Source organism: Mesocricetus auratus, unplaced genomic scaffold (genome assembly GCF_017639785.1).
Source record: "Mesocricetus auratus isolate SY011 unplaced genomic scaffold, BCM_Maur_2.0 Super-Scaffold_100014, whole genome shotgun sequence".
In the NCBI taxonomy this organism is placed as follows: Eukaryota; Metazoa; Chordata; class Mammalia; order Rodentia; family Cricetidae; genus Mesocricetus; species Mesocricetus auratus.
In genome coordinates, this window is record NW_024429197.1 from 5,431,142 (window position 1) to 5,456,765 (window position 25,624).

Sequence of the window (25,624 nt, forward strand, 5' to 3'; positions counted from 1 at the left end):
CAAAATTCCAGTCAAGAGAGAACTAGCTTACAAAAGTGAGAGAGAGAGAGAGAGAGAGAGAGAGAGAGAGAGAGAGAGAGAGAGAGAGAGAGAGAGAGAGAGAGAAGGAAAACAGACTCTAGACTCTACAGACGCTAGCCAGTGTAGATCCCCTGGACTACTCTGCTACTCTGGACTGGTCCCCGCGGCCTGGGGGGTTTCCCTGTGGTATGTTACCAGTCTGACCCTATGGATGGCTGTAAGCAACAGAACAAACTGTAGTCGCAGCTGGCCCACGTTAAAAATAGAAACTTTTCTCTTAAAAGGCAGAACTTGAGATGGTGAGGATTATAGATATAAAGGAAAGCAGTCTTATGTGAACTAGAATACAGTGCTAGTGCACTGCCCCCCCCCCCCAGCCTGCTGTGCTCAGCTGGTAACTGAGTAAGGCCAACGGAACAGATAGATACAGGTTACTACAAAAGCCAAACTGTCCCCACGCGGAATAGACTTCAAGACTTTTCTCAGACCATTTAAAAATAAACTGCAGTTTGAAGAGCTCCATCACGAAAGTGGGGCAGAAGGCAGCATTTTTAAATGTGGAACGAGATTCTCCATATTATGAACTTAACTAAGAGGGTATGTGTCAACCAGCCATATGACATGAAGAGAATCTGAAGGACAGAAGGGGCACTCGGAGCCAGTAGGATTGAGAAAGCAGATGTCCAGGGAAGAATGAAAAGGCTATACTATGCATTGCCAATGGCCTATTAAAGCAGAAGTGGAATGGAATAAACTATTATTGCTCCACAAGCTGCAGGGCCCTCAGCACAGCCCCACGCCCTTCCTTGCCAGTCCAAGCAGCTGGAGGATGGATGAAACTAGACCATGGCAACTTGAAATGGAAACAGAAAATGCAATCCTGCCAAGTTTCATCCCAATCCTACCCTCCCGGCACCAATACAAACAAAATAAAAGATATCAGACCCAAAACAATAAGCAAGAGTAGTCTGAGCTCTGCTAGTCTTGCACTTGCTTTGGGGCATGTAATGGAGTGTGTTATGTGTGGCTTTGGAAATGTGGGTGGTAACGGTCACTACAAGAGGAAATGGCAAAAAAAGCTGCATAAAGGGTGGCATCTGAAGAGTTTATGACCACAGGGAAAAAATGGCTGATAACTGCAGACAATTGCCCCTTGATAGTCAATTACAAAATGGAAAGGGGAGACAAGAAGCCTTGAAATTTAGCTTTTAGGCTCAAATTATCATTTAGATTTAAATCAGAAAGAGATACTCCATTTCACATTTAAAATATGAGGAAAAAACATTAAGACCCAAATTATTCCTGTCTAATTTCCAATAGAGGACCCACCCAATTTGTTATGGTTTTCCCACTGTGCCTGGCAGAAACTAGCATGCCAGGCTGGACTTCCAGAGAAAAAGTGATCAGTGCATTTCTGTTCATCAGCCAATATGTGGATGTGGTCAGAAAGAATGCGTGCCAGAGGCACTGCTGCCTGCAAGAAGTACAGTTTGTTATATTGCTTACAATGCAGTATTTTATCCAGCCTCTTCCAGCCAAGGACCTGTAAACGGGAGTCTGTTCCAAAACCTTCCTCCTCTTCCAGTTGTCTGTGCAATGTATTGGCACTGTTCTGCTGGGCTGTCAAGAAAACTGGTTTAGAGATGCAGCTCTTCAGTCAGGTTTTGCGCCAAGCTCTAACCATGTAATTTCACTCCGATTGTCATCCCCAATCATTAAAATGGGGGCAGGGGAGAGGGCCACAGAGTGATCTGCAGTAAGAGCGTCCCATAACATTTCATGCTTAACAATCAGAACCAGGGCCTGATCTGGAGAGATCTCAGACCCACTCCAATAATCAAGTATCCACATCCCCAAACCACTCTCAGAACAAGACTTGCACCAGACGTTGGGTTCACCATTTCAGTGAAAAAGGAGACAAGCAAGCAGGCAGCAAGGACTGAAGCCCCACAAATCTAGAAACGATTCCTCTAACCTCTGGGGATGACCAGGATCTAAGAACAGGTGTTGGAGAAGGCACCAAGGGAGAGGAAGGCAGGAAGAGGTGAGAAAGACAGGCTGCTGTGTGCAGTCTAGACTCTCCTAGTTCTTTAAGCAAGTCTCCAGAACATTTCAACAATTCAAAATTCATGCATGAAATCAAATGAGCAGGAGCTAATGCAATGACCTTCCTATGCTACAAGCAAAAAAGCAGGGTTGGGGTGCAAAAAGAAGATCCCTGTATTCCAAGAATACACAGAGCTCAAGTACAAAGAGGGATGTGGGGTACAATGAGATGTTACAGACACCTTCTGCCCAAAGCTACTCATGCAGGGAAGGAAACGACGCTAACGGGTGGACAGCTGAAGCCACTGTGCATTGTGAAACAGGAGGATGACCTGGAGTTCATCTTAGTAAGTGCTGCAATCCACATGAGGGGTGAACAAGGAGGATGACTGCATTTACATCTGTATGACACTTAATGTACCACTGAAGAAATGAATACACCTGGGTGGATGTCATGCACGTGATCATACTGTCGAATGGTTAGAGCGATCTGGTGACACGTGTTCAGAAACACTACTTCCCACAGCACTCAAGTCTGAGGCAAACCAGTAAAACCCAATTTGCTTCTAGCATCGTTATAATTCACTCTTCTAAATTTTGAGCAGTACAAATAAAACATGAAGGACTTAAAGGAGAGAAACCTCAATGTACTGGATTGTGTAGAAGGAAGCTCCTGGAACACACAGCTCCACCCTCAGCTCCCTAAGAATGTAAACTACCACTGCACCTAAGTTGTTGCAAATGCAAATGCTGCCCCGTTACAGCACTGACAGTGTACTGGCAGTGGTGATGATGATGATGGCGCTAAGTTTTCCCAAAACACAGTAAGGATTCGCTAAGAGGCCACACAGAGGAGCTGCTGTACACTTACCGGAGACCGGGTCTGAGGTTGTGAATTCATTGTCTGAGGGGCTTGAGGGTAGACCAATGTGGTTGGACCTGCATTCTGTCCAGAGGGATAAGGGGTCTGTCAGAGAATGGCAAAAAAACATTAAAAATATGTATGACACAGCAACTCAAATCCAACACAATTTTTTAATGTCATAGTAGTGGTTTGCACTGTGATTGGCCACTCTGTTTTTAATTTTAACGTTACCATAATGTTCAGCAGCTTAGATCAATGGAGAAACATCTCAGAGGTTAGTGTGCACCTGCTGACAACTATCAGCAACCCAAGTCTAGGTACAAATTTTTCAACCAGGAGTGCAGAGGACCCATTGGAACTTCTTTATCTGCTTCTTATGTGTGCAAGTTGCGGACGAGGGGGCTATGGATGCAAAGGTCAGAGGCTGATGGGCAATGCTTCAGCAGTGACCCACTCTACAGCCAATTCCCCAACAGACAGAAGGTCAAACGCTGCCCTGAGTTCTTTCCTTACTAAAATTCTATTAAGTCTAGCCACAAATACAACAACAGGGCAGTTACCTGGTCATGATTATCACACACAGTCAATAATTAGATGAAACTGAACAAACTGATTCAAGGTTACCTTTTATCTAGCCATGCTGGAAATATGCATGGTAGCCATAGTGACCGACAAGTCAAAATTTTAGTAATGACTCCAACACATTAGCCAACAAAAGATGCACATGGCCAATGGAGAAGAACACAAATTAGCATTCAGGGACAAAGCTCTTCTATTCAGTAGTAACAGCACACATCTAGCCAGAGGTACTGTCAATGCTGTTCCCAAAGTACCTTTCAAATAGTACACTGCTCCCAAACTATTACAACATTGCCCCACTGAGAATTTCATTCCTGTAGCTTAAGCATCTGCTCTAACACACTTAAAGAAAAAAAAATTGAAATCCTTTTCCTTTTTATATATTTACACTTGCAGGCACACATGCACACAAACACACACAGAGCATACACGGACATACACATAGAAAGCACAGTGCCTGGTGTAGGAACACACACACACACACACACAAAATGCAGTATTTGGTGCAGGAACTCACACTCACACACCCAGAGAACACATAATGCCTGGTGTAGAAACACACACACAATGCAGTGTCTGGTGCAGGCACACAAACTGTTATGGGTACAACATAAACTAATGTGCCCTCAGCAACATGTGCTGTTCATCAGTGGCACTGGATAAGGAATTCTGCCAACAGCTCTGTCACGGGCATTTGTCCTGTTGTGCTTTAGTAGTGTAAGGAGCAGATGCCTCCATATCCTTATCTCTTCCCTACACTTCAAGGATTGTTCACGTTTCTTGATGAACTTCCTAACCCACTACTGTTTTACTACAACTTATACAAACGCTTCAACAAAATCATGTGTTTGAATGTTTATTTTTCATTATGTGAATGTGTTTGTGTGGTATGTGCATGGGTGCTGTGCATGAGAAAGTGATCTTAACCATGAATTTATCGCTCCATTCAAAACAACCTTTTCTTAGGTTTAAACTGTTTCTTTACTTTAGGGCATGGGTGCTCCTCCAGCATGTGTTCGTGTGTCACTTCGTGCGTGTGGATGGAGGTCAGGAGCTGCTTTTCTCCTTCCTCCACGTGAATCCTGGAAAAGGAACTCTGGTCACCAGGCTTGGCGGCGATTGCCTTCACCCACTGTGCCATCTTGCCAGTATCATGGAAGCATTCTTTGACCTGGCTTCATAACATCAAATGCAAAGAGGACTAGGGATAGATCAATGAAGTATAATTTCAAGAATTAGTGATGGTTTGATAACTCTCCCTTTACGATGACTGTGGCTTGAACTCAGTGGTGGGACAACTGCCTCGCACGTTCAAGGCCCTCACATTTAACACCTGACACTGCCATACAGAAAAAAAAAAGAAGCACAGATCAGAACCATCACAAGAATTTCATCCTCCCAGGATTACACTGACGCTAGTCTATTGTCCACGTTCCTAAGAGCCCCAGACCGATATTCAGACGTTCCTTAGTTTTGTGTTTCAACCAGCTTTGCCACATCTTGATAAATCGCTAACAAACTACAAGATGAAGAAGACAAGCCAAACACAGAAGGCCTTAACACTTATTCACAGAACTATTAAGCCTATAACAACTATTTTTAAATGGTGATTTTGACAGTGAATTCCACTGGAGGGTAAGACGAACAAACCTGCACATACGTCATAAGTCTTCAGACACAGACACATGGAACTAACACTAACATGGATCGAAGGTGAATTTTCTACTTTTCCAATGACAAACAGCCAACGCAGCTAACAAAAACAATGGCATAAACACTCACACGGCTTTCACCGCATTTCACATGCTATTTGCTCAAGATTTTAAACATAACTCAGAGATAAAAAGTAATTTCTTGCTTTAAGGTGATCTCTTCACCTTAAATAAACAATGCCATCTGGAAAAAACTCAATATTATGTGTGCATGAGAACGTATATGCACAGGACTTCTCAAGGGCTATAGGGTAATCTTCAGGATACTGACCTCCCTGACCTAAAATTCCATTTCTAGAAATACAGCCTAAAGATAAAACTAATGCTTTCACCAATCTCAAATGGGAACATTCTACATTTCTGAAAAAAATTTATTATTACTATCAGTGTTAAGGTGGAAGCTTCACCCCAGCCCCTGGCATCCATAGACCCAAAGAGTCTCCACCCAAGCCCACCTCCCCCTATCTCTCTCCAAACCCTGCTGCATCTCAGAAAGCCTACCCAATAATGGTCCTTCCCCCAGAGATGCTCAAGACCACTCCCACAGGGTATTTAAACTGCCTCCCAGAAAACAGACTGGTGGTTTTTTCCCGTCTCCCTTTCCTGTCTCCTCTCTGGCGGCTGGAAGGCCACCAGGGAGCACTGTATCCATTAAACGTGGGCCTTTTCTAATTGGGTTTGATTTGGTCTGATGTGGATTGCTGCATCATCAGAGAGGCTTGTTGAGGTATAGAAACTTTTCAGTTAGTATTAATATTAGCACTAGTAATGAAGTGACCAGCGCCCCCCCACCCCCCTTTTAGCAGCCATGACAGGCTAACAAGTGCTTGTGTGACCTTGCTGCTCCTATCATGGTCACTAGTCAGAAGTTAGCTGGTGGGCTGCGCTTTACTGCTCTGGGTGTGTTTCATGGACAAGTGCACAACAGTGCCGTGCAGAACATAGCAACCCCTGGGAGGGCCTATGGGCCATAACAACCAGTTGACCAGTCAACACAGGGCACATCCTGAGACTGATGCGTACCCCTAGACACTCCCCTTGTGCTGCCCTTTAAGATCCCCGCCTCGCGGTTTCTCATGGTCTTTCTCCAGTCCCCCTCTATGGTGAATGAATGAAAGGCCCGGGCTAATGGGGTTAGCTCGTTTAACAACTACAATAAAAGACTCTTTGCTTTCCCATCAAAATGGGCCTTGTGGTGATTTGGGGGTTCAGAATTTGGGCACAACAGCATTAGTATTAGTATTAGTTTTAGTATTAGTATTATTGGTACTATTTGGAAACAGGGTCTCACTATGTAGCTCTGGCTGTCTTGGAATTCACTACACAGACCAGGCTGGCCTTGAACTTACATTGATATGCCTGCATCTGCCTCCCAAGTGCTGAGAGGCAACTATGCCTTCGGGGGTTAGTCAATCTTAGAAGAATTAGGTAAATATACATTTATATCAACCATAGTGTTTTTCATACAGAAATAAATGCATGTTAAGGAAGATCATAGGTTCTAGGTCATTAAGGCTAATCTGAGCAACTTCCTGGCAGCTTGTCTCAACTTAGAAATAAAGAACAACAGGAGTGTGGGGGAAAGACACTGGGCCTCTATCTAAGGGCAAAGGCCTGTCACATGTATAAAGCCTTGGGTTCCATCCCAACACCACAGCAACAATCTTTTTAACTATCTTAACTATTGCAAGTCAAGTACAATAGCAAAACCCCACCCAAACATTCCCATTCTGTAAATCAGAAACTGATTACACTTGATAAGCACTGACCATGTTTTGTTTGTTTTATGTATTACGTAGCTCTAGCTGTCCTCCAAGGAGATCCACCTGCCTCCACCTCCCAAGAGCTGGGATTAAAGGCACCCAGCTCTAACCATGCTATTTACATGCAATTTAACCACTCAATTTAAATTTACTGGTGGCATATAGCCAACATTCTATTAAGGGCAGGTATACAAAGAAATAATAACTAGGCTTTATCTCCTGCTGTCAACATTTTCTATCATTACTAAGGGCTATCACTCCATGTGTACATTAGTTTCAAGGTGAATTCCACCGGAGATGAGCAGAAGAAGACTGCACAGGGGCTACACAAAGACTTCAGACACTGACACGGAATGGGATGATTTTCTACTTTTATGATGGAAAACAACAAACTTAGCCAACAAAAACACATAGCTCTTGCTGCAGTTCACGTGCTGGAGAGGTTCAGCAGTAGCATGCCAGAGACTGGCTAGCTAAAATTGTCCATCTTGAGAAGAAAGGATGCAATGAAGGAGGGAACAGCCTGCAGGATGCAGGTGCATGCAGCGGGCTAAGCAAGGCTCCCTTTACAACCAGGATGCCGAGGGGAAAAAAAGCAGCTCAAACCTAACTGGAAAAATTGTTGAGAATTCCCCAAAGCTGAATACAGACAAGGGTATTTTTAGAATAAAATCAAAACTCAATGGGCTGTGGAGGGCAGGGGAAACAGGCTCATACAGAGTACAGTTAAAACTGCACCGCGACTCCAAGGCTACGGAGCTACTTCACTAGGTAAAGCACTGCCATGAACACAAGAGGATCTAAGCTTGATCCCCAGAACTCAAAGGAAAATGCTGAGTATGGTGCCCTGAACTTGTCAGTCCTGGGGACAGCAGATTTGGGGGCTGGCAGATAGCAACACAAAACCATCACCATACGCTTGATAATAACACAGAATGGACACAACAGAGCTTGAAGGCCTTTCTATAAAGAGGGTGTGAGGTGAGGAAGAGTTTGTATGTTTCATTTCCAAGGATGGAGACTAAGAGTCCAGACAGGAGATGCTATTTTCCCATTTTAGAAAACAAAATATTTTCTCATTTTACATGCAAGAGGTGTCATTTGAAAACAAAACCAAAATGCCAACAAGAAACATCAGAAACTTAAAAGGACTCAAGGAAAGGGAATCATCTCCATGTGGTGCAGCTGGTGTGGCAAAGTGATTCCTCTCCCCACCAAAAACATTGAGGTCTGAGACAAATCACTACTTCAACACAACGCTCAACCTTAGTGGGTTTTAAAAAGGTGTAGTTATTCGTCATGGGTGTGCCCATGTGCACACCACAGCTGTTTGTGCTCTGTGTGTCCAAATACACACCACAGCACATGAGGAGGTCAAAGGACTTGTGGCAGTCAATTCTTTCTGCCCTGGGGGTGCAGAATCGAACTCAGATATCAGGCTTGACAACAAGCTCTTTACCTACAGAGACATTTATTCTAATAATCTAATAGGAACAATATATGATCTATTAATTAGAAAAAGGAGTAGATATCGGGCCACATCTAGAGACCTTGTTGGAATTCCTTTCAAATGGTATCCAAGTCAGGTCCCACTGATGTGAAATCAATCGGAAGACACGCAATTAAAATTCCATTCTAGGTTAACACAAAATTCCTAAGGACTGTATTCACTAAAAAGTGCTGAAGTAGAAATGGCACTAGACAGTCTAACCATGTACTGCAGATCTCAGCTTATCAATATTCTTCTAAATATGAACTGAGCTGGGCAAGCCAGCACACACTTCTAATCCCAGATCTCAGGAGGCAGAGGCAGACAGGTCTCTGTGAGTTCAAGGCCAGCTTTGTCTACAGAATGAGTTGCAAGCAAGTCAGGGCTACATAGAGGGTCCTGTTTCTTAAGAAAGTAAAATAGCCCATGAAACGAAAGAGCACAGTTAGTTCATAGTGTGTTGTCTTTCTATACAGCATCAAGCACTATGCATGGAGTGAGTGCATAAACCAGCATGGAGCCAATACCCCAACTCAGCCAAGCACCAGGCCAACAGAACATTGCACTTCCTTCCTAATGAATCCAGGTATTCTTTGCATTTAAACATAATCTGGAATCATGTTAATGGGTTAGATATGCTGAACCTCAAAGAGCAGGGGCACCCAAATATCAAAAAGGCGCATCAATCCTAACCCTCCCTGTTTCCCAGACAAATGAGCAGAGTGTGAGTGTGTGTGCTTCAGCTTCGCAGTGTTCTTGTCCTCAAAAGTCAGAGTAAGAACAGGCTGCCACATCACAGTCACAACCACATCTAGACACACTAAAGACTCAGTCACAGCACATGGGGTGCAAACACTCCTCATGGGGGAGTGTGTGCAAACCATAGTAGGAGCCCTGCTGCCAGTACCCAATAGCAAGGAAATCCAACAAATAAATAAGAGGACTTACTATAACTTAAGGAAAACAGCGTTCTTACATAAAAACTTAACAATGACTGAATCAATGATGGTAATAAAAAGGCCTACTTGAATAGAAAATAAAATGGTACTTAATTGCTTTCTAAACAATAGGATATCTTCCATTCCTATTCTGTATTTAAATACCAAAGCTCCCATCATAATGTTCCAAGTAGAGCAATAGCACAGGAGGGGGCTATAAAGGAAAGAATTCAATAGTGGGTCTCCATTTCCATTTCCATCTTGCAATACTAAAGGAAACTGACAAAGCAAAACAAAAACCACACAAGTTATATTTAGATCATGGCTGAGTTGGCTAAGTCAACATTGCCTGCTGTGTAATGTGACTCCCAGAGAACTCACCCTGAGAATAAACAGACATCACATGAGCAGGATCAGAGAAGAGCTGAGTCACCCCCACCCCACCCCACCCCACCCCACCCCACCCCACCCCACCCCTGGCTCTCCACTTTGATTTCCAGAAACTTGGTGGAAGCAACTACAGCATCCTAACTTTCAGCTGCTCTTGCCATTCCCAACAGTAAGTCAGTTTCCTTAATTAGCCTGGCAGGACATTTCAACTCAAGTGTACCCTACCTGTGTTGGAGACACAAGTCTCTAGTCTACCTGGAGGCAAGTATCATGAATTCTACATGACATGTTCATTTTGAACATGACCAATATATCTCCAGAGTTTCATTCTAGCACATCCTGAAGAGTAAATCTGCTTCATCAGCATATGGCTCACAAAGTTTTTTTTTCTTCAGATCAGAATAAGAGACTCAATTTAGCAAGTGCATGGATTCTGGTTGGTTGCTGAGAACAGTGAGACCCATGGGTAGGTGGGAAAAGATACCACACTTCATAGAGCAACTGTAAAATGCAGGTCGTTACAAGAATGTGGGTAATAAGTACAAATGTACAAAGGAGAGGATTTCACAGGGAAGTTTCCAGGTGGCTTCTTTGACAATGGCAACTTAGCAAACAATGACACTCTGTCATCGGTGTAGAGAGAGCAGCATCCTGGGAGGCAGAATAAGGAGTGTCGGTGGAGCACAGAACCCAGAAAAGAGAACATGTTACCTAAGCAGGAAGTGACCACAGGGGAAGAACTAAATGAGGCAGAGTGAAGTGAAGTCGGAGAATGAGGTTTTAGGGCCAGACTAAAATCATGTGTCAAGGGAAACAGGAATTATCTTAGAAGACACTCGGTGAGGCAGCATTTGTTATCCTCAGATGTGCTTAATTAGGAGAACTATTACACAAAGGGAAGCCAGGTCAGAGATCAGTGTAGATACCAGATAAAAGGCTACTAAACATGGCACCTACAGAGAACCTGAACCAATAAGGTAAACAGGACAAATAATATACTAAGTAGGGCTAACAAGATGGCTCACCAGGTAAAGGCACTGGCTGACAACTAGGGTTTGATCTCTGGAACCCACACAGTAGAAAGAGAGACCTGATTGGCACCGACAGGTGTGTACGCACACATAATCACGCTCATGCATTAACTGCATTAAAAGTAAAAGCACTAAAGCAACAGGACTTTGAGCTCTGTCACTCCTGAGGGAGCACAAGCTGAATGGCCCAATGCAAGGAGACTGACCGGACCTCGGACCCTCCTGTGCCTCACTCTTGGTGCCACAGTCCAGCCATACTGGTTGGTCTACTGGTCTATTTCTTCAGAACACATGACTTATGATTGCTGGAGGCCTTTTCAATAGACTGTTCCCGATTTGGATTTTTAAAATGTAAGCCATAGCCGGGCGTTGGTGGCGCACGCCTCTAATCCCAGCACTCGGGAGGCAGAGGCAGGCGGATCTCTGTGAGTTCGAGACCAGCCTGGACTACCAAGTGATTTCCAGGACAGCCTCCAAAGCCACAGAGAAACCCTGTCTCGAAAAAACAAAAAAACAAAAAAACAAAAAAAAAAGCCATAAATCCATTTATATTTGTGGCACTTGCTTTTAATTCCAACACTGAGGAGGCAGAGGCAGAAAGATCTCTGTAAGCTCAAGATTAGCCTGGTCTACAGTGCAAGTTCCAGGACAGCTGTTTCTTACACAGAGAAACCACGTCTTGAAAAGCCCCCCTCCCAAATTCATTCGTATTATGTTAAACTAACTGTCAAGAGAAAATCCCAAGCACAAAAACTAGAAAATATAAAACATACGAGAGGGACAATCGGCGGCGTCCTCTGAGCAGATCCCACTCTCCTTGTTCGTGTGCTTCTCTCACTCTCCCTGGCAACCATGTCTGACAAACCCAGTAAGGCTGAGATCGAGAAATTTAATAAATCCTAACTGAAGAAGACAGAAACGCAAGAGAAAAATTCCTCGCCTTCAAAAGAAACGATGGAACAGGAGAAGCAAGCTGGAGAGTTGTAATGAGGTGAGCGCCGCCAATATACACTGTACATTCCACAACTTATTTTACTTTTTTGTTTTGTTTTTCCAGATAGGGTTTCTTTATGTAGCTTTGGAGCCTGGAACTCCCTCTGTAGACCAGGCTGGTCTGGAACTCACAGAGATCCACCTGCCTCTGCCTCCTGAGTGCTGGGATTAAATGCGTGAGCCACCAATGCCCAGCCTTATTTTACTCCTTTTAGCTGTTTAACTTTTTAAGATGCAAAGAGGCTGGATCAAGTTTAAATGACTGTGTTGCCCCTTTCACATCAAAGAATCAGAACTACTGACCAGTAAGGCCTCCCCTGCCTCTCACATCCAACTGTCAGTCTGGCTGGCATGGAGGGAAAATAATTTGCCTAGTGGTGAAAGAAAAAGCTGGGTATGAGGTGATGAAATATAGAGGAAAATTCAAGGTGGTCCAAGGTGGCCTGGAGGATGTAAAATGCAGTTTAAATCAGAGCGCCATTTTGTGTTCAAACGATTTTAATTATTGGAATGCACAATGTCTTAATATACAAATAAAAACTTTTAAAACCTGAAAAAATTAATAAAAATAAAAACACACAGAGAGAAGTTAACCCCAGGGGAGCCTATGAATCAGGACACAAAACAACAGACTTCCTAGGAGAACTGATCGTTTTGGATCGAGACCAAATGGTGCCTGGGGGGGTGAAGGGGCGCTTAGGCAAAAGAAAAAGATTCTTTAAAGTAAGACACTGAGGCTGGTAGACGGCTCACTGGACAGTACTGACTCTAACCTCTACACACTGACTGTGGCACATGGACACACATATTCACACCACAAAATAAACTATAATTAAAACATTACAATGAAGTAGAGAAATGGACAATGTCAAAGCTTAGAATGTAAATTCCTTAAAGAGCAAGTTTATTTCCTGACAAGTACATATCTACTTTAATTATATAAAAATCTCTAAGAGTTTTTGTTTGCTCGATTTTGCCTTGCTTTTTGAGATAGGGTTTCTCTATGTAGCTGTTCTGGAAGTCACTGCATAAACTAGGCTGGCCTTGAACACACTGAGGTCTGCCTGCCTCTCTGCCTCTCCAGTGCTGGGATTAAAAATGAATGTCGCCAGACCTAGCCTACAAATTATTTACGTGAGAAAATATGAGGTGACTATAGACATCTTTATCATGTTCTTCTTAATATGTGAAGTTCAGCACTGAGGAAGATAAGACTTTCCCTGGGGTTTTCTAGGTGAGGCTTCGATTCTGCTGAGGCTGCTTCCTTCTGCTTTGCTTAACCGAGTACTCCAGTCAGGACAGGACATTGGGGTGGGAAATGTTTCTGTGTCCTTTGAAGAGATCACTGTTTATCATTCTTTATGCTTGTGTGATGGGCTGCAACAATCAGTTTTCAATACTGAATTGTCCTTGCATTCCAGAAACAAATTCTATATAGTGGTGAGGTAACTCTTAAAATATATTGCATTAAAAAAAAAAAAAAAACACTTCACAGGGGCTAGAGAGATGGCTTGGTGGTTAGTAGCCAGTATTATTCTTTTAGAGGACCTGGGTTCAGTTCCCAACTCCCAGATACAGTGGCTCACAGCCACCTGTAACTTAAGCTACAGGGGATCTGATGCCCTCTTCTGGCCACTGTGGGACCTGCACTCATGTGCACAAACCAAATGAGACAAACAAAAGCTACAAAAAGGAAAATAAAAAACAAAAACCCAAATACACAAAAACTTCACAAAGAACCATATATTTTCATAATAAATTTAAAAGCTCAAAAAACCTAGGGCTAGAAAGAAACTGCCTCAGCATAACAAAAGCCATACAGAAAACCACAACAAACATCACATTTAATGGAAAAGTCTAATAAGCACTATCCCAGAAGATGGAGGACAAGAGAAGGCCCTGTTGGCCAGCAGAAGATCCAACCAACAGGAAAGAACAGGAAGTTTTTAAACTCCCACACAAGAAAAGACAACCTTCATGTATCTGCTCACTGACCATACAACCTTGGGAAGACTGTAGATACATCTCAGTGGTACAGTGCTTGAGTTTATCATAAAGCCTTGAGTTTGGTGCCAAACAGTAACTAGATGGTGGTAGGACCACCCAAAGGTATCTCTCGCTATCACACACACACACACATGCATGCATGCACACACGTACACACAAACTCTCCTAACGATTTGAATTAAATAGGATACAAAGTCAACATATAAAAATTACTGTAAAAATGCAACTATCTGAATAGAAAAATAGAAAGCTTCATTTACAAAGCAATAAATGTCAAAGTGGTGACTAAACTAAGAAGCCAAGGAATGAGCATGAAAATGCTACCTATTACCAACCCTATCCAATAGGACCAATAGGACCTCTACATTCAATGCAAAAAGCCCACCTGAGTGCAGGTATACGCCTCCAAAGACTCTTAAACAGTCATTAAAAGAACTTAGCTGGGTAACTCACACCCTTCCACTTGAAATTTATCACAAATCCTCAAAAACCAAACCAGAGTAGTGCTGATGTAGTAACAAGACCACTGACAAAGACTGAGGTGAGGTGCCCAGAAAAAAAACCACTCAAATATATGGGAAATGACCACCCAAAGAGGCAGTGTTTCTAATCAATGGTGCTGAGAGAGCTAAAAACATACAAGCCTGGCTGGATTCATGAGGGCTAAGGAGTGACTCAATGGAAGAGCAGATCCCACTGCTAACACCCACCAACCCAAAACAGGATACGATAGCATAGACCCTGTACCATACACAAAAGCTAACTCAAAATGGGTCAAATGTCAAACAAACTACAAGGAAACAAAGCCACTTTAAGACAGCGGTAGAGACCAACAGCTATCTGAATAGGACTGTCCTAGCTCCAGAAGTAACAGCAAAACTAAGGAAAGAGCTAAGGAAAAGCCCTCTGTACACAGGGAAGCAATGACCCAGTGCCAGAGAAATGCTATCAGCTAGCCATCATGAGCGGAACAGTGGCAACCAACATAAAGAAGTCAGGACTGGAAGCACCAAAAAAGCAACTCGTTCAAGATGGCTCCGCATGTCAGGCCCTCGCTGTTAAAGCTCAGCAAGCAAGCTTCTGTAATCACAGAAGCACGTAAAGACAGACAGACAGAATCATCTACACAGACATCCTCTGTCCCTGCATGTGTAACCCACACACCTCAGAAAATAAATGGATGGATACTTAACTACAGGCTAATTCCAAACACAGGAACAGACTGAGGACTGACTGGTAAAGAGGCGGAAACAGAGGGGCCACTGTCCAGAACTTCCCTTCACACAGGCTCTATGGCTACCTTAACAAAGGCTGCTGAGAGCTTTTAGGAAAAGTTCAGATTCCGCTTTCTGTTTCAAGATAGTACCTAGGTCACTAATTTCCACTTCTCAGGGACTTTCTGGATTTTTAATACACTGTATGGACATAGCTTTGCCTGAAGGATGGCTTTTATGATCTTTTTAAAGAAACTTACAGGGTCAGTGGGAAGGGTGCTTTCCACTGAAGGGTGGTGACCGGAGTTCTATCCCCAGAGCCCACATAAAGGAGAGGAGAGGAGAGGGTTAACTCCATAAAGTCTCCTCTGACCTCTCATGACCGCACACATGCACACACTTTGCATGCATACACACACAATTAACAGCATAAACTACGAAAGAAATATAAATTCATCATAGAAATTACAGTGAGAGTCACATTGACTCCTAAAACAGGAAGCAGCAAAATTCAGATCAATAACTTTAGTAAAAATAAAGTATCATGAACTGAAATTAAAGAGGTTAAAAAAAAGCACTAGAAATCTGCTATTGAAATTCAATAATGCCAGCTTTATTCCTAGCACATGGGAGACAGAGGGAAGTGGACCTCTGAGTTCAAGGCTAGCCTGGTCTACAGAGCAAGTTCCAGGAGAGCTACACAGAGAAACCCTATCTCAAAAACCCAGAGTGGTGGGGAGGATAAAGAAGAAAAGAAATTAAAAGCAGAGAGAGAACTACTTGGAACAGTCCTACCATTCATAACAAGCTTATTGTAAAGGGAAAGCAATGAACGTACACCTGGATCTGCCAGGATTGTAAAGGGAAAGCAATGAACGTAACCAGATCTGCCAGGATTCACGCCTGTTGTTGGCTTTGATTTTACACCACTTCACATGCCTGTTCCTATTTATGCACAATGAAAATTCAAATTTATTCCAGGTCTCATAGTTAGTTAAGGGTAGACCTAAGATTTGTCACCAATTTCTTAAAAAAAAAAAAAAACTTTCCTGAGCAGTGGTGGAGCACACCTTTGATCCCAGCACTTGGGACGCAGAGGCAGGCGAATCTCTGTGAGTTCGAGGACAGCCTGCCTAGTCTATAGAGTGAATTCCAGAACAGCTTGGGCTGTTACACAGAGAAAACCTGTCTCAAAAAAAACTAAAAGAAAAAAAAAGATTTTTTTGCTTTTTGACACAGGGTTTCTCTATGTAGTCCTGGCTGTCCTGGAACTCATTACGTAGACCAAACTGGCCTTGAACTTTACAGTGGTCCATCTGCCTCTGCCTCCTGAGTGACGGGATTAAAGGTGTGTGCCAGAGCTTCCCTCACACAACTTCTGTTTTGTTTTAAAGGCAGGATCTCACAGTGTAGCCCAAGTGGACCTCAAACTCGGGACAACTGCTTCAAATGCTGGATTACAAGCATGTGCAGTGCTGTCTAAGGCTGCCTTAATGAATGCCACAGCACACTGGCAACTTTCGGACATTCTGGATTTGCTGCAGGGTGCCCTAGCCCACAGAGAATTAATTCAGCAAGACATGTGATCAATCCCTTTTTAGCTATCTAACTGAAGGAAAATCTTCCCAAGACTTTTTTTTACAAAATCCGACTGCTCTGTTCCTCTCCGGCCTCTTCACACAGTGCTCCAGTTGAGAGGTTATTCATTTCTGAATGAAACTGCTTTTCAGCACCAGGGGCACTGTACAACTGTGGAGGGCTTATCTGCCATAAATACTACTCTACTTAATTGTGGAACATTGTGAATGAATGTTTTAGGCAATTCATCCATTCATTAAGACATGGTACATATTTAGTCCACATTAAAGCTATCCAATCATTCTTACTGTTACCCTATAAACAGACAGCACATGAGCACTGTCCTCAACAAACGGAAATAGCTTTAGTCATTTATCACCATCCATTTCAACAGCTCCACTTGTCACCTTCAGCAACCCAAGTCAAAATATTTATCATTATCAACAGAATCCTAGAATGTGGCAATTTTGAAAGCAAACTGATTTCTCACCATACTCTATAAACTGAAATACTAATAACATAGCACAGAAAACAAGCATTAAAAAAATCCTCCTTAATCTCTTGTGTTCCATTTCTTTAACTACTTTAAAATCAGCTATGTGGGGACAGTATTTCGCTGTATCTAAACCCTGCCCTTGTTTCCATGAATGCTCATTTGCTGACTGTATCCTGGAAACATTCTATTCAGAGAGAGATCACTTGCTCATTCATTCTCTAGGTCACGTCCACAGTCTCCTCATTTCCCAGCTCAGGAACTCAAGGGAGTCCTCACAGAAAAGAGCTGGAATGACTGAAGGACCCGTTCCTCCTCAGAAAAAGATCTGAACAGGTAGACTTGCCATCTTATAGTTACACTTCTATGTAAAAAATAAACTTCTACTCAAAGTTTATCAGGGTCAATACCCACCTACTCTCAATAAGATCTTCTCTTTTACATGAATAAATTAAAGTACTCACACTGTTAAATAGTCAAAGGGAATAACTTTGCACTTATAACTAATTTTTGCTGGCAAAGGACTCAGGACATACTATGGGTCAGGTCAGCCGCTAGAAATCCTATGGAGGGCTTTGTTTCGCAACCTTAAAAACGCTTGGAACCCACTGAACTTCAACACAGAAGCAAAGGCACCTGCAACCAACAGGCGGTGCAAACCACACCACACCTCAGCATGTAATCCAGCTCTACCATCAAAAGCTACAAACTAAAGCAGCCACACAAGGAACACCTCTTACAGAACTACACAAAAATGGCTTCGGTCATCCAGGCTATCTCCAGATGAAGAAACAGCCTTATCTCTTCACTTGTGTGTGTGCTCTAGGACGGGGCTGCGTGCTCTTCAGGAAGCTCACTTGTGGCAGTGAGGAGCAAAGGGCACAGTCCGTGCCTGCTTTCTCGAGGCTGGGCACTCATCACAATACCCAGGCTCAGACCCAAGCAATGAATTGCATCTATGAGGAATGGGCCATACAGTCTCAGTTGATTTCAGTGGGAAGATGGGACTAAGAACCCTTCATTCTTAAAAAAAATATTTTATGTATATGGTGCTCTATCTGCAGGTATACCTACATGCTAAAAGAAGGCACCAAATCCCATTATAGCAGCTATAAGCCATTATGTGGTTACTGGGACCTGAACTCAAGATCTCTGAAAAAGTTGCCAATGCATTTAACCACTGAGCCACCCCTCAGTTTTGAGCAGTGACATCAAAGGCAACTCCATGGACAACAATTTTTGTATTCTTAATAATTAGGTCAAAGTGTCAAGCCATGCTTTTCCCTGGGCCATGGCAACTCATCTAAAAGGATGGCACTCAAAGTACATTTATGTCTGGGATGCATCATAGTCTCACAATAGCAACTATACTGTTCACCCTACGCAGCAGAGCAACCCAGTTCCTTCTCCGCTACCATGACACATCAGGTGCCAGCAGGAAGATCCTGCTGGTTCACTGAGTCCCCGGCACCTACAAGACATTTATGGCATCTGCTCTACTGGGCTTGGGCTAGACCCAACACTGCTTGCACCTGCTCTGACACCCTCTCTCTTGTCTGTACTGCTTTCTCCCCCTCACCCCAACCTTTATCTATTCTCTAGATTCTTCTTTACACCCAAAATTATCTCAGCCAGGGCTCTCATTCCATGCATCTGTCACAGTAGACATAATCTTCCGTGAGTCCTGCAACTCCTCCTTTTCCTTTGTTTTTCAATACTGAGCAGATAAAGGTTTTTGCTTTTTGATAACAGGGTTCTCTGTGAAACAGTTCTGGCTGTCCGGTGACTCGCTCTATAGACTAGGTTGGCCTCTAAATCAGAGATCCTCCCACCTCTGCCTCCCTGGGACGAAAGGTGTGTCACAACCACCAGGCTTGTGCAGATACATTTTTATAAAGCCTACTTGTTTAGCAAAGGTGTTTCAAGTTGACTGCTTAAAAACTGAAATGTATTATTTCCTTTGTGTGTGTGTAGAGTGTGTATGCCTGGATGTGTCTATGTGCAGGTGCATGTCCATGTGTGGAAGACAAACATGACATCAGGTTATCATACTCAATTGTTCATCTTATTTCTTGAGACTGGGTCTCTCATTAAATCCACATTTCATCGACTGGCTAGACAGCTTGTCAATAAAGCCCCAGGATCCTCTGTTCCTGCCTCCCAGAGCCTAAAATATAGACATATGCCATCACACCCGGCTTTTTATGTAGGTGCTAGGGATTAGAATTGAGTCGTCCTACTTGCACAGCAAGTAATTATCTAAAGAGCCATCTCCCAACCCCAAACATTATGAAACATATTATTTCTTTTCTTTTATTTGTGCACACATGCACACACACACACACACACACACACACACATACACACACCAGTGTAGTTGTCTACAGGTCAAAAGAGGATGTCAGATTGCCAGCAGTTAAGAGTTATAGGTAATGTGAAGCAGCTGATGTGGGTACTACAACATGAACTTTGATCTCCAGGAAGAGCAGCAAGTGCCCTTAACTGCTGAGCCAAGTCTTCAGACCAGAGACGGTATTTCAAAGGACATATTGTGAATGGCAGTTGTGTTTCTGAATGAGTTATAAAAGGCTCACATACCTAAAAATGAACCTGAAGTAAAACAATGAATTATGAGAATACAAGAGAGTGGAGAAATTGGGAATTGCAGTTAGAGAATGTAGCTCAGTGGTGGAGCACTTACCTCACATGGGTGATGCCCAAAGTCCAAGTCTGAGTACCAAAAAAAAAAAAAAAAAAAAAAAAAACATAGAAGCTGACAACTGGGGTGCTGACTTGGCTGTTATCAAATCAACTCATCTCAATCTACAAAATGGAAATAACCATATCTGTGTCACAAGGTGCCCTGACAATCCACTTACCATCCAGGTAATGGCAACCTAGAACTAAAGAGTGTACATAAACACTGGTCTGTGCTCTGCTGTGAATTAGGTCTGTGATCTTGGAAGAACAGCTTTTGGCAATTTAGTTGCAATTATTTTAATGTTTGCAGAGTGGGATATGCCTACAACCCATCTCTAATCTGAGCAAGACCTGGTGTATGTCCTTCTAACTCCTGAAAACTAAGTACTCCTTTGAGAGCCTTATGGCACTATCATCCTTTGTGACATTATCCTTTTCAAAAAACCCTACAGTGAGGGCCAGTCTTCAAAAAGTCTTTATTCCTTACAGCTTTTAGAGTTAGGACAAGCTAAACAGAAGATGGCCTTTTTGATAGTTTTCGTTTTTTATATAGATAATGCAAAGTTTTATAATCCCTCTTTCTAGTACTTTGGTATTTGTCTCCAAATGGTTTAACCTTCGGCCTTTATAGGTGCTGTGACCATTCTCAGAATGGAAGAAGCAAGAGTGAAATCTGTAGGTTAGTCCTCCATACAGCTCATCTTCCCAAGCTAGCCTCCAGTGCCTTAGCTACTTCCTCCCTTCTAAAGGTTGCCAAACGGTTATGTAAATGAGCCAGCTGGCCTCTGAGTCATCACTTCTGTTCCAACTTCTCCATTCCCAATGTGAACCTTGAAGTTCTCCATGAACCCTTAACAGCAGTCAGAGTGTCAGTCACTCCCTAAGCATGGAAACTGGACAGCTGACCGCCCTCACTCCAGGGGAGTGGCAAATGACAGCTGCAGTTCAAATATTGGTTTCTATTACCTGTCTACTTGGTAACCCAAAACATTTCTCTCTAAACCTGCTCTAGTTTCCTAAAAGAAGAAACCTGCACCTGTGTATACATAAAAAGCTTTGCAATAGGCAGGAGCAGACATGGTGACACACAGCTGTTAACTCCAGGCCTAGCAAGGATGAGGCAGGAGGATAGAGAATGCAAGCCAGCTTGGGTTATACAGGAAAACCCTTAAGCAAGCAAGCAAACAAAAACAAAATCTACTGCCAAATGCCAATTTAGCAATCACATTCTCTCAGCAGACACACTGAGAACAGAGTCAGGCACTGACTCTCTGAGCACAGGGAACTACAGTCTGGACACCATGTCCTCTTAGTCCTCTGAGACTAAGAGAGAACACCAGGAAAAATAATAAAAAGTACAAAGTGGACATTTCACACTAAGGAATAACTTGATATTGCAGCCAATGGCAATATCGGAGCACATACAAACTCCATAATTTACAGATGAAGGGCATCCTGTGATACTGGGCACTGAGAGGCCTTCCCCCTTGGCCCTGAACTCCATCCCTAACCACACTCTGAGCACGCAGGCTTTTGCACTGACACCATTTCTGCCTCACTTCTGCAGCTGTACGCCTGTCAGCTGCTTCTTTGAAATACCTTAGTGTTTCTCTTCCCAACAACACTGCGTCACCTACACTCTGCTCTTAACTAATTAGGCTATCTGGTGAAGGCAAGCATCAACTGTACTGAGGCTTGTCATGGAGGGGATGGACAATCCCAGAGGTTTTGACACGGCCTTGATAACATAGAATGGTGTCTGGAATTGGAGCACTGTGAACAGTCAACAAAAAAGACACTTGTTTTACCTGTGAAATATGACAAGATATTGGCAGCATAATTTCTTTTATATATGTTATGTATGTATAAAATGTAATTAGTGGGACAGAAAATGAGGGGTGCAATTTGATAGCTTGAGAGTTATTTACTTTATGTAGGAAAGTTTAGAAATGGCAGACAGTTTAGAAATGACCCTTGCACTTGGGAGGCAGAGGAAGGCCTGGACTAGGGATGTCATCCTAAGTTACATGAGAAACAAGTCTCAAAAGAAAGGAAGGCAAAAGGAGCTTTTATATACTGTCCTTTGCAGTTCACAAACTTTCAAATAATCTTCCTATTTGCTCCCTTTAAAGGCAACAATCCTGGCCGGGCGGTGGTGGCGCACGCCTTTAATCCCAGCACTCGAGAGGCAGAGGCAGGCAGATCATTGTGAGTTCGAAGCCGGGCTGGACCAACAGCCTCCAAAACAATACAGAGAAACCCTGTCTCGTAAAACCAAAAAAAAAAAAAAAAAACTGTTCTTCCCCCTGGCAGCATTTAGGTGAAAATGAGGCACACCAATCAAAAGCTGAAACCACATAAAAGACAACAAAGGAATGCCTAGGAAACCATAATCAAGTTGGTTCTTATAAAAAGTCCTTTCATTTCCTAAGATGTTCACTTTATACTTTGACTGTATATATTCTGTGTGAGGGTGTCAGATCTCCTGGAACTGGAGCTACAGAGAGTTGTGAGCTGCCACATGGGTCCTGAGGATTGAACCCCATCTTCCGGTAGAGCAGCCACTGTTCCCAGCTGCTGAGCCATCTCTCCAGCCCCTACTTTGAGATTTCTAAAATGGATTCTACCTGTGTAGATGGCATAGTTTTGCCAAGCTGAACCCTAACCTTTGGGCTCACTGTGCAATATGGATAACAATTAGTCATTACCATAACAACAGCACTTAAAAATCAAGCATGGAATTTTTTTTAAATAACCAGGCTATTTTTGCAGTTCTGTGCAATGTGATGAAATCACATCCAAAAGTTCCTCTAGATAAGTTAGAAGACTGCTAAGACGAGGTACCACTAGGAACACAGTGGGTGAAGTCCTGCATTACAAATACAATTGTAGCTGTCCTGTAGAGAAAAGCAGAAGATGACAAGGCCATGGAAATTCCCCACTTGTTCTGCCACATTAAGCCACCACAAATTCAAATGATCACCACAATTGTGCAACATACCTCACACAAACCATGTGGTTGTCCCAGGTATTTATAGCTTATTCATTTTTTTTCCTTCTCTTTTGGGAACTTGGCCTAGAATTCCTGATCCTGCTGATTCATACCCCCAAGTGCTGAGATTAAAGTCCTGAGCCACAGCAGCAAGGTACGATTGACTTATACTAATGACAACTGTAAAGACAACAGACAGTATTTGTTCTAGCTGAACATAATGATATACTGTAACTCCAGCGTAACAGAGACTGAGGCAGGAGGATTGTGAGTTCTAGACCTGCCTCATTTATCTGGTAAATTCCAAGCAAGCTTGAACTACACAAGACCCAGGCTCAAACAACAAGAACAAAAAGACAATAGATTTTGAAATTTATTTTGAAATATAAGAATATTTATTTTTAAATATGAGAATATATTAACAAAAACAAGCAAACAGCATTTGGCACCAACAGGGTATGCATGCTGTTAGTACTACAGATAGCAAGAAATCCTCTGCTGCCCCCCAGGTGGCTTCCACACCCAACTCCCTCCAAAGATACTGCAGACAGGATGTACGTCACGATAGAGGAAAAGAGGGCATGAGAGATGGGTCAGCAATTAAGAGCACTTGTTGCTCTTAAAAAGACCTACAGTCTGTTCCCAGCACCCCATCAGGTGGCACACAATCATCAGTAACTCTAGTTCCAGGGGATCCAAGACCCTCTTCTGGCCTCCTGGACACCAAGCATGCATGTGGTACACATATACAAAAATCACATATGTTCATGCAAACATATGTATACATAAGTTTAACCCTCACCCATTTTGGGTTTTTTCAAAACAGGATTTCTCTGTATAACAGCTCTGGCCGTCCTAGATCTTGATTTATAGACAGGACTGGCCTCAAACTCACATCGATTTACCTGCCTTCACCTCCCAAATGCTGAGATTAAAGGTGTGCTTAAAAGTGTTCTTTAAAAGGAAAGACAAGAAAAACTGTAAATTTTAACTTTGTTTTTCTGTTTAAGGAAATTCAACACTCATCTATCACCAACAAGATATAATTAGGAAAAATTAGAACTTCCCTACTTAGTAAGGCTCCTTGTCAAAGTCATGAAGCTGTAATTGTTTTCCTCATAGGACTGGAAAATTTTAAATATAAAAGTTACCACTGGGTGGTGGTGGTGCACACCTTTAGTCCCAGCACTCGGGAGGCAGAGGCAGGTGGATCTCTGTGAGTTTGAGACCAGCCTGGTCTACAGAGTGAGTTCTAGGACAGCCTCCAAAACAATACAGAGAAACCCTGTCTCAGAAAACCAAAAAAAAAAAAAAAAAAAGTTACCAATAAGTAGAATGATTTGTCATATTAATAATAAAAAAATAATAAAGAGTTTGGTCTAGTGGCAAAAACCTGTAATTCCTGCTAGAGAGGGACTGGAACAGGACTGCCACAAACCAGGCCTGCCTGAGCAACTTAGTGAGACCCTGCCTAAAAACATGAAGTAAAAAAGGACTAAGGACTTAGCTTCGGGGGGACACACCTTCATGGATCCTATGTGTGTGTGCTCGCGTGCACACACACACACTCACACTCACTCAACTTACTGGGTCCACTCATCCAATCAGGTGTGATCTCAGCAGACAAAGAACAAAGAAACCCGAGATAATAGCTAGTGGCCTTTTCCTAGCTTCCTAGCTATTCATGTGTTCTAGTATCTAAGGAGAGCTCAGAAAATAGCAAAACCCATGGCTCTTGTGGCTTCACAACTGACACCACTGAGAAGACATCTTTTCTTAAATGCGAACTATGCAATTCTAGCAAACCCTGACTCTCAGGAAATTAAAGTACTCTGGACCAGCTGCTTCGGTCAAATCATACACTGAAACGGTAACAATCTCAGCTATGAAGGACTCTCGCTCCTTACTCACCAACTTTCAGCTCAAAAGCTGCCCAATTTGCCTATGATGGGAAAATGGATCTGGCTCTATAAATATTTTGAAGTCTCAGCCGACACTGTTGTCAACAAGGACACTAAACAGACAACCTTCAGGAGACTTTGCCTCAAACTCTGGCTTCTCTGCTAACCAGCTCCCGGTTTGGCACAGCTTGCTCTGTCCAGATTCACGGTGCAGTACAGTGGGCAGGCAGTGCCCAGCAGCCAGCACCTACTTTGCAGACTTGTAGCAGAGAGCCTTCCTGAAAACTGCTTGAGAGGACCTGCTCCAAAGGGTAGACTGCTACCAGGGCCCTCTCAGCAGGCCACACCACTCCCTTTACACAAGGCTCAGAGCCTACACAGAACCAGAAAGGGGACACTATCTACCTGTGCTAGTTTAAGGTTCTGTCAACTTGACACAAAATAGAGAATTCCAACTGTCTTAGCCATTGTTCTATTGATGTGGAAGCACCATTGACCAGGGCAACTCTTACAAAGAAAGCATTTAATTGGGGCTTGTTACACTTTCAGAGGGTAAATGCATGGTCATCATGGCGGGAGCATGACAGCACACATAGCAACTGGAGGAACAGCTAAGAGCTACATCCTGATCCAAAGGAGGAGGGGGGGAGTAGGAGTTGGGGAGACGAGGAGAAAATGAGAGGGAAGGAGGGAAGAAAGGAAGAAGAGGGATACAGATAAGGCCTGTCATGGGCTTTTTGCAACCTCAAAATCCACCATTAGTGTCATTCTTCCTCCAACAAAGTCACAACCTATATGAGCCTACGAGGGCCATTCTTATTCAAACAACCACAGCCTCCATCCATTTGGCTTGTAGGCAAGCCTGTGGTGCATTTTTTTGATTGACAGCTGATGTGGGAGGACCCACCTCAC

At 43.0% G+C, this 25,624-nt stretch overlaps 1 protein-coding gene and 1 pseudogene across 19 annotated transcripts in view; one reads left to right on the forward strand and one right to left on the reverse strand.

The window, feature by feature from the left end:
• Nucleotides 1-25,624, reverse strand: part of Eif4g3 (eukaryotic translation initiation factor 4 gamma 3) — a 210,279-nt gene that overhangs the window by 127,543 nt on the left and 57,112 nt on the right. For 13 of the 19 annotated variants that reach the window (XM_040756302.1, XM_040756294.1, XM_040756293.1 and 10 more), the window contains 2 exons: nt 2,939-3,034; nt 1,528-1,641 (listed from right to left, as the gene is read on the reverse strand). In XM_040756302.1, the coding sequence (XP_040612236.1) occupies nt 1,528-1,641; nt 2,939-2,968 (144 nt within the window). In that variant the 5' untranslated portion in view covers nt 2,969-3,034. The remainder of the gene's footprint in view (nt 1-1,527; nt 1,642-2,938; nt 3,035-25,624) is intronic. The other 6 variants (XM_040756301.1, XM_040756300.1, XM_040756299.1 and 3 more) reach the window with 1 other exon arrangement.
• Nucleotides 11,687-25,624, forward strand: part of LOC121144068 — a 38,315-nt pseudogene continuing 24,377 nt past the window's right edge.